At 38.2% G+C, this 10420-nt stretch overlaps 1 protein-coding gene across 1 annotated transcript in view; it reads left to right on the forward strand.

The window, feature by feature from the left end:
- LOC145986602 (toll-like receptor 4) overlaps positions 1 to 3345 on the forward strand; it is a 41026-nt gene extending 37681 nt beyond the window's left edge. The window contains exon 5 of the mRNA XM_083120800.1: positions 1608 to 3345. Within this exon, the coding sequence (XP_082976926.1) occupies positions 1608 to 1880 (273 nt within the window). The 3' untranslated portion in view covers positions 1881 to 3345. The remainder of the gene's footprint in view (positions 1 to 1607) is intronic.
- The last annotated feature ends 7075 nt before the right edge of the window (positions 3346 to 10420 follow it).

Raw genomic sequence — 10420 nt, forward strand, 5'->3', positions numbered from 1 at the left:
GCAAGCAAACCAGTTCTTGTCTGTGGAATAGGGAAGGCACTGATCACCAAATGTAACATGCACATTATAATTAGTTAGTCAGGGTAAATTGCATTTCAAGGAAATATATATATTATTATCACAGAGTGATACTCTTTTCTTATGATACATGGCAGTGGCGATTCCTCCATGTAGGAAGTGAGGAACTTCCTACAGTTTCATTTATACTTATTTCCAGTTTTCTACTTTTTAAGAGTTTAATGAGCGTCATAAAATTTTGAGCGCAATCAAGGTTCGCTACTCGACGGACGACGGTCAAGAGTCAATGTGCTAGCTATCACCCGCTCGTTCCAGATCTGTTGCCCAAAGACGACCGACCATCTTTGCCTGCCTCTGTGGAACCATTCTCGTCATCCTACAGGCAGATGGGTGAGGGGCAGTGCAAGGGAGGGCAGGGGTACGTGGGGGGTTTCCCAGTTACACGGTCCGCGAGGAAGGTCCCGTGGGTTCCTCAACAGTGATGCCAACTCTAGCATAATGGCTCTAAACCTAGCAAAATTTGAACTTCGTTGGCACCTAGCACTCTGTGTTTGGCATAATGGAAAATCCAGCATCTTAAAAACGGGCATCCCTGGGAAACAGAGAAATTGAATTCTAATGAAGATATTTTGAGGGAATATTTATTTTTTAAAAAATATCCAGGTCTTGTTTGTACTTCTCTAGTGGATTTGTTTCAAACAAATGGATGTATGCCGACCAAGGGACAAGCTTTTACAGGCCCTTATCCATCCTCTTGTTTTAATCTTTTCTTTATCCTCCCCAATTTAACAAGGGAGGAACATTTCATAAAAGGAAATCAGTAGAAAGTTGGATGTCAGAAACAAAACAAATGGATGCCGTTACCAGTCTTGGAATTTTCTTCAACTTTTTTCAAGCACTATGCTAAACCCATTTTATTGAATGGTCGAAATTCCTAATGTTGCTTAACTACAATAAATGATCAATGACGCAGTTCACAACTCCAAAATAGCAAAATAAAATTGAACTTAAAACTACTACAGTCATCAGAAAATGATAATAATAAATTAATAATAAATTGTATAATAATAATAATAACAAACCCTAGCATAATTTTATTACATTTAGCGTAATTTATGAGTTGAAACAGCACCTTTTCTTATCAGGAGGTTGATATTGACAAAGCTGTTCTTAATCCAGACATGACAGGCAGGGAGGGCCTGCAGCTAACATTACAAATCCAATGGCTAATCCAAGGTACAGGCGATACATGCCACTGTGTAATTGAACGCATTTTCGAAAACTTTCCTCGGTCTGTTTACCTTAACTTCCTCTACACCCCAAAAATTACATGAGTCACCACTGATACATGGGATATGTCTCTTACTCAATATTTTCAACTCAAACCTTCACAAGTAAGCAAATAAACTCCATGTAAATCTCTTTTTGTAGTAAATATTTCGTGCAATAAACATATTTTATTTCAGGCTATGAATAAAATAGTGAAAGTTTAAACACTTATGAGCACCATCGTTTGAAAGATTATGTGTTTCTCTACAGAATGATATATTGTGTCTTGTATAAATTAAAATTCTCACTTGTCTTTGTAGGGTTGCCTTCATGCATTGGAAAGAGCAGTAGAAATGATCCCTCAGTGCAGATTCAGCATAATTATCATAAAGATCACTGATTCTGATGAAGCATTGTACCCATCCATTCCACCTCAAAGGATTCTGGGTTATCCAAGGGACCCTGATGACATGCAGGACTTTTGGGCTGAGTTGATTAGAATGCTGGGAGAAAGTCTCCACAACAGAAATGATCGCGGCAAGAGAGTGAATGTTGGAAGATACCTACCATTACCACAGCATGAAGTATTGTAAACAGTGATGTGCTCAAGGAGGAGGGGAGTTAGTGAGGGTAAAACCCATCCTTTTTCGTCTGGCATTCAAAAAAATAATAATAATAATAAAGTCAAATGCTGGGAAAGATGACACACTGACACACTACTAAAAAAAGAAGACATCATCCTCACACCTCTGAAAATCCTGATCATATTACAGCTTGAAAATATACAGAGACTGTGTCAGTTATTTCAGCAATCTTCACTGAAGAGATATAAATTATATCTTTTTCTATTCTTACACCATTCGATACATGATATCATAAGTAAAAAAAAATGACAATTTCAACTATTGTTTATGACATCAACATCATCATCAATAGAGTTCGCACCTGTGGCAGAGTTGTTTGCACATCGCAATACGATGCCAGGGATCCCAAGTTCTAATCCTGGCCTGGGCATAGATGTTTGTGAATGTCTATTCATCAATTTCATATCATCATCACTCATCCCCATCTCCGCAAATTAGCCAAAAGGCACAAAAAGCAAAGTAAAATAAAGCAAATCAATAAATCAATAAATCATCATCAATGGCATATTATCTCATTTGGAGGCAAATTATGTGTATCTACCCTCCAAATTTCACGCTGGCAACACAATGGAACTTTATGACATGCATAAAAAGGTAAAAAAGGTAAAGTGCTCCCCTGTGCTTAGCACCACACCATGAAGGCGTATAGGGGTTGTGGGGGTAACACCCCACACTTTTTGATCTGGTTGTGAGTTGGTGTGATGTGATCAGCATCATGCCCCTAACCGCCTTTACCCCCCAGGGTTTCCCCCAGGTACCCATGTCATTCGACGCTGGGTGGGCGCCGGGGCCACTTCCAACGTTAGAAAATTTCCCAGATTATGACATGCATACTACTTAATAAAATAAGAATTTTTAAGTCAACAAGTGATGCTAACTGTATTTTTTTGCATTGCTTCTAGACGTTTTGAAGGCCTAACTTTCCTACCAGAACCATTGAGCCAACTACAGTTTTTACGTGAGAAAAGTTGGGTTTGCATTGGTTGGAAAATTGAAGTTGGTCTTACATTGTGCAAACAGTTGTTGCCAACACTTGCCCAACCATGGAAAAGTGTGTCAAGATCGGTTTTAAAAACTACTATCTCCTGTTAAGACCATACAGAAGAGTATGCTCTAAATTCTAGAGTGTAAAATAAATTATGTGTAACATTGTTTCTTTCCAAATATTTCAGTCACAAATGGTACTGAGGCATGAGAGAGTTTAGCATGTACAGTAATAGAAACATTTCTGACACATTCTGTATCTTAATAATCTTGACTCAGAGGTATGTAAACTCTGTCCAAAATATACCTCACTTGCTTTCAGTATTATCACTGTCCCTTTGAAGATGACACAAATGTGAAACGTAATGAAATATCCCATTTGTGTATGTTTTCATCAAAAATAATAAAACAAATGTACCACTTATTACAGGAATGTGAAGCACAATTAAAGCAGATACTGAAAATATAATATAATTTTAATGAAAGTAGAAACTATTCATAACTTCTCATCAGTCCTTTGTCAGCTGCCATGGATGAGAGATATTTCTGTGTTAGGAATTGCTTATGGTTTGTCTGTTTAACTGTAGCAGAACAAGGACATTCTTACATGTATTCTTGTGAACAGTGGCGTAGCAACATATCGTGAGGTCCTGGGCGAGATTAGAATGCAAGGCCCCCATCCATTCTTTAATCCTCGCTTGGTCAGGGGTGCCCACAGAGGGGATTCATGGCGCACCTGCATCATGGGAATTTCGAGGGGGACAGTTTTTTTATACCAATTCTATATATCTTCACACAAAAATCAGGGAATCATTTCTTTGATTGACTTGTTATTGATTTTTGTTGTGATTATTATGTAAAGTGTTTCTACCTACCTCTGGCTGATCGATGAGGTTGAAATGAAACACCGCCTCTTATGCCTTTAGAATCGGTTTGGAAAGGGGAGGACATGTTGTTTGCATTAATACAAGGTTAGCGAAGCAGACAAACTGTTAAGAATAAGGTTCAGTACACTAACAATGACAGTGAGCATTTCATGAAAGCCTAAAGTACCTAAAGTAAACAAATATTGCTTAAATATGTCTGTATTATATTGTTCCCTTAATTTTCTCTGACCAAAATAATTTGAGTAAATAATTCGGCATTAAGGGGGGGGGGGCAAGGGGGAATGTTCTACTTTTTGGTGTGAGCGCATCGTAGGCCTTGGGGGGGGGGATGGGCACCCCTGTTCTTGGTAACATACATTTTGACACCTTTCATTGGTAACGGGGGGTTATTCCTCACCTCAGAGGTTTCGTACACAATTCAAATATGATATAAATCCTGTACCAGCTAACTGTAGACCAGGCGAACAAGAACAGGTCTCTGCGCAAGTAGTGATGCAAGATGGCTCCTCCAATGAACAGTGAGAGAAACGAGATTGCATAATGGACGACTGGAGTTACCCGATTTCCCTTCTTCGCTCTGCAGCATTGTAAACTTTTGAAAACAATAATACCGTACGCACATGGCAAACGGACGATATTTGTGTCTCCAGTTCCGTATGCTTGGTTTAAGAATTTCTTAGGGAAATTTTAGGGATAAAACAGCAAGTGCAAATTTTGACAAGCCATACATTTAGCGTACAAACTAAGGTCTGTACCATAAGTCCGTACATGTACGATCAGGACTGTACGGTTGGCAATGCTGCGCTTTCATTACTGGATTTCCCTCCTCCTCCTCCTTTGCCACTATGTGCGACTCTGCTCCACAGTTAGCTGGGACAGGGTATACATGCATAAGTATTAATATATGATTCATTAATTTATTATATTGCAACTTATTTAATTTTTACAATTTTGAAAGTAAACAAATAAAATTGCTAAGTTAAACGAGGCTGGATTACGACCAGATCCATGCACACTTCGAAGAAGAGTTTTCAAATGCTCTTCTACATTGTTCTAATAATTTCAGGTTCTATGTCATCATAATCATCGAAGTCATCCTTTTCTTTCAAAATTTGATACATGAAAGTATAGCGATTTCATGGTTGGTCACCTTTTTGCATGCGCGGAAGGTAACAGGGGTGATACACCACCACAAAGGGTCAATCATTAGCACCAACAACTGATTGAAACTACTAATAAAGCTCATTACAGAGGAAGTTTTATGAATTGTGTTTAAAAATGTTCGCAGGAATACTAACATAACAAAAATAAAATTTATCTGGGGTGGTGTATCACCCCCATTACCATGTAAGGGTTAAATTTGAAATGTTAATGGGAACCAATACCAAATCTTCAGGAATACCATCAGCAAATTATCATATTTAAATAAGAATAATACATTACAGACGAAAATGATATTAAATAATTTCACTCACCCTAAAAATGTCTTTCTCTTTTTACCTGGAGCTGAAATCTGAAGTTGTATAAAGGAAGGAAGAACTGCTTATATTAACCCATGCCCTCATTGATTTGAAAACAAAGTAAGCATTTAAATCCCTCACAAAATGCTTTGTGGTAATTGGAGCTTCTTTATTGTTAACAGATTAGTGCTTTTTATTAAAGAAAATAATAAATTGGTAAAAATGTGAAAGCAAGTTATCGTGAATGTTTACGTAAATGTTTCACAAGAGAAATACGACAAGAATATTAACTTTTTTCTGGCTTCCGTAGGCTTAAGGCCTGCCTGCCTGATTTGACGTATTCATTCAAATTATAACGTTTAAGTAGAATTTAAAGCCCGATAAAAACAGAATGTTTTATTTTTTTCCACACAAAAAATAGCCTTTTCCATCTTTTTTTTCTCACTTTTATTTTTTACATTTTTCGTATGAACCTCACGGGACGAAAGGCCATTAGCCCAAAGTTGGAACCATGGCCAAAATCATCATTATCCAAACTGTATGTTCTTTCATTTGGCCAACCGCTTTTAGTACAGTTGGCCCAACCACTTTTGTTAACTTGAGAAGTATCACTGTCATGGGTGTCCAGAAGGGGGGCAAACGGGGGCCGTGGCTTCCCCTGGAAAATAGAAGTCAACCTAAAATTATATATTTCACACATATAATTTCATTTCAGTCACAATAATATGTGTGAATTATTGCATGAATATGATAAATTCAAATTTAAGCAATGTTTTTTTAGAGGAAACAACACTATTATTGGTGAAAATGTGCCTTGTTTGCTCCCCCTGGAAAAAAATACCTTCCTTGCCCCTCCCCATACAGCACAAACATATCCAGAAGACGTCTAATGAACGTCCCCTGGATATCCATGCCGAAATTCTGGATATCCATAGGATGTCCCGGAATGTTCAGTAGACGTCCATAGGATATCCAGGAAGGACGTGTTTTGGACATTCTGTGGATCATTTTTGAATGTGTTTTGGACATTCTAGATATGTTTCGGACATTCTGTGTATCATTTTTGAACATGTTTTGGATATCCTGTGGATCATTTTTGGATGTGTTTTGGGCATTATATGGATGACTTTTCGACATGTTTCGGACATGAGATCACATGATTTTCTGGATGTTTTTAGTATTTCATTGTGGATAAAGATATATTCTGGACTAAAATTGTACCTAATCTGGACATACTTTGGGTACGAAAATTACATTCCTGGACTAGATTTACACAAATCGAAGACTTCGAGTACACATATGCTTATAACAAGCACTCCTCTCTCTCTCACACACACACACTCATCCCCTCCACACACACACGCACTTACGCACACAAATTCACACACACGTATCTACACATCCGAAAAGTACTTTGTATTCACACACATAAGTATAGTAAGCAGCGCTTATTCTTCACTACCATGCAAGGCAACATCCTCATGGAAACTGCCGTTGTGTTGGAGATGAGACACAACACAAAGAAAGCCTCGTGGCAACTTTCACTTGTTTGGCGCGCATACGTGACTCACTTTAAAGTCATTGGGCCTACGGACAACTCAATTACTGTGGGAGATGTTTTTGATTTACGATTTGTTACTGCATAATAGAGTTTGAGTGCTAACACAATTGAGACTAGATACTATGACTGAATCTTTACACGGATATCAAAACATTTTTCTCAAATTTTTGATAACACTTGGACGTAATACCTAGGGTTACCAGATCGCTGTAAGGGAAATGTAGGACATGCTGTCCCAAAATGTAGGACACAAAACATTCTCAATAAATAATACAGATTTCTATAGAGCACGTTAGAAAATAGTTGAAGAATGACACTTTTCAGTTTTAAAAAAATGAATTCTTAATTAATTTTTAAATGCAAAATTTCAAGACTTGCATCTCTTACTGCATGATTTAAGTAATTGTCTCTGAGGAGACAATTTTTATCAAAATTTCAGGTTTAGTCAAACTATATTTATGTTAGAGTGGACAGTCAAACTCTTTGAAATCATAGAAACCAGTAACAGACATTTTACAGACTTTATGAAAAAATAATTTCTCTTGTTAGTCTGTTGGTCTTAACCCTAGAACACTACCGTGTTCCAATATTGCAGTATAACTACCGCTACGTAAATTTTACGTACATGAAGAAATCTATTTTTAAAACAACCTCTACATCATGAAAACAAATTTCTATTCATTGTGAACATTATTTTGTTTATTTTTCCTTATATTGGAATTTTATTCTTAATTTTAAAATGTATAAGCATGGTTTTATTAAACATAGAATATTTTAAGAGAAGGTCTTGCTTGACAAGCCCGTTCGTACATTAAGAATGAAGGCGAAAAGTTCGAGCAATGAAAAGCAAACAATAATAATATTAATAACGCTGTAAATAAGGAACAAATGTAATTTTAAAGTCTTACAAGAAAATAGTGCATGCTTCTAAACTTTTGTTTTCAAAATCTAAGTATGCAAATCGAATTTACAAATGTCAAAATTACGTGGAAGATACTTCTCGTTTTACACAGCCACGTAAAATTGACGTACAGTGCACAACATAACAAACCAAATCAAGACGATCAGCGCTTGCACCCTCCTTACCACAGTGCTGCCTTATATGTCTGACAGACAACTTGAGGCACTGCTAGGCAGAGGGGTGAGTGGGTGCCAGGCGCGGCTCGTGCATTATTTTCCTGGGGGTTCACTGAAGTCATATGACACATATTCATTTTCCGCAAATAGACTTTCTTCAGGAAACAAAGGGAGGGGGGGGGGCTTAAAAGATTGGTACATAATTTTTTCATAGAATGAGGTTTCATAGTAGAGGTGTGCGTATAAATTTAGGACTAAAACTAAGTACAATAAATTGTGCATCTATGAAAGTAATTTCGGGATTTATGGGCATCATGGACGTCCTCAGGATTTGTTCCAGGGATAGGAAGCAAGATCATTTTTTTCTAGGGGGGACAAACGAGGCACATTTTTCCTTGTAATAGTGCTCTTCTCTCAAAAAACACTCATTCAGTCCCTGCAACGTCTTTATACATTTAATAATCATCATAAATTACTGTGACTGAAATGAAATTATGTGTGTGTATTAAATAGTTTTAGGTTGAAATTAATTTTCCAGGCGGGTGCGGCCCCTTTTCCCCTTCCGGACCTCCATGCCTGCAATTATAAAACGACTAATCACAATGGTCCTACAATTATTAAATGGAAATGGCAACCAATGGCATATGCGTACTAGAAACTTGAGAACCTTTCATTGGAATGTTACAGCTTTTTTTTTTCTATCTTCAAATTTGGAGTTGGTCGACCAGCACACGCTTTGTCTCTAATTTTCTTTCAACAGATGAGAAGGTATGTTTCCGTTAATTGAATGCATTTTAGCGGTCATTTCTTGCCTACGCAGACAGCAACACCTACACTGCATCAAATGACGTAACATCCTTTGGAACATCAATACTTTGCAACAACTATCCAAGCACAACCTTGAAACATTGACACCGACATGGTTTGTCACGTCTTCCTTTCTTGTCTAAGATCGCGCCATTCTTTTACTTTCACATATCCGAAGTGTTTCCATCTTTAAGGAAAAAGTCTGAATGCATGCATGAGTTATTTTAGTAATGTATTTCTTTCATTTTAATTCATCGTGTCTAATTCCAGCTTTCATTCATTTCTACTCATCCTTCTCTGCCACAATTTTGCAATTATGCCAAGAAGTTCGATACAAAAATGATTCAACAGAGAAGATTGAATATGTAACGAATGCGCTTCAAACTTGAACCTCACAGGGCAACACTGGAAGGGAGGAACCAGCTGGGTCTCACTCGCAGCGAGGACGGTGCCTTCTGGCTTCTGCTGCGGCTTCTGAGAGAGCACGAACTGCGCATGACCGTTGGTTGGAGATCGAGGTTCTTCAGTATCCTTTGCCATATATTTTGCCCATATAGCTACCCCGAGCTTCTGCCTGTCGCCCGAACCTTCACTATGGCAGGAGATCTCCTGTGGGGGTTCAGCTGAGGGTCTGCACGAGGGCGGCCGACTCGCGGTTTCTCTTTCTCAGCAAAAGAATTTGCCGTGTTACGGACACAAATACATGACTTCTTGTGGAGAAATTTTAGCGAAAAATTGTCAAAAGGTAAAGACATTGTTTATTGTCCATTCTCGAGGTAAATGTCCTATATTACTGGGGGTTCACTGATCCTGTGCGCTATAAGGCCAACCGCGCCTGCTGGGTGCGAGGTGGGAGGTAGGGGAGGGATTTGAGCACAAAGCATACGTAAATTTTACGTACGGTAGTGTTCCACCATAGACATACTAAAATTGGCTTCCCACAGGAGCAGTACGTAGTTGTCATCCTCCTTTTCTTGTAGTTGCAGAAACTGCAATACTTTGGGTTCCCTTGTGACGTGGCTGTTACTGTACTTGTCTCTTCCTTCCCCAATACCTTCAAAATTGACTTTCTTAATTCCTGTGACAGTCCCGGATTTATTAGCCTTTGCTCCTGCCAGATCTTGGTCAAGTTCTCATGGAGGTGAAGCATGAACTGAATTCGTAAGAATGGTCTCTTTTCTGAGTTGCCCTGATTGTTGTAGAAGTTGTGAGTGTGAATAATGTATCCATTAATCGCTGCGATATTGGTCATATAGAAAAAAATCACGCAAATCTTACGTGAATACAAATGGCGTTATTACTACATGCACGTCAAAATTACGTGCAAGATTTTTCTTCTGTTACTATCGCTACGTATTATTGACGTACAGAGTCTTACATAACGCACAAACTAAAGACGTTCACTTCTTCCGCCCTCCTTACCACAGTGCTGCCACGCACCTGACAGAATGCCCGAGGATTACCATAGGTGGAGGGGTAGGTGGGTGCGATGCGGGAGGTAGGGGAGGGAATTGAGCACGAAGCATACGTAAATTTTACGTACGGTAGTGTTCTAGGGTTAATAAAAGTATTCTCTGAACATTTGAATTATGACCTGTAATGTTAAACAAATATTCAGCAATTACCGTAATTTAAAATTCGAGAAGTTTTATCTTGGGTAGTCTTGAGTTTAATAACAGGGTGTCTATTAAAATAACACATCCAGAATTCTTG

Source organism: Lepisma saccharinum, chromosome 4 (genome assembly GCF_977018435.1).
Source record: "Lepisma saccharinum chromosome 4, izLepSacc3.1, whole genome shotgun sequence".
Classification (NCBI taxonomy): Eukaryota; Metazoa; Arthropoda; class Insecta; order Zygentoma; family Lepismatidae; genus Lepisma; species Lepisma saccharinum.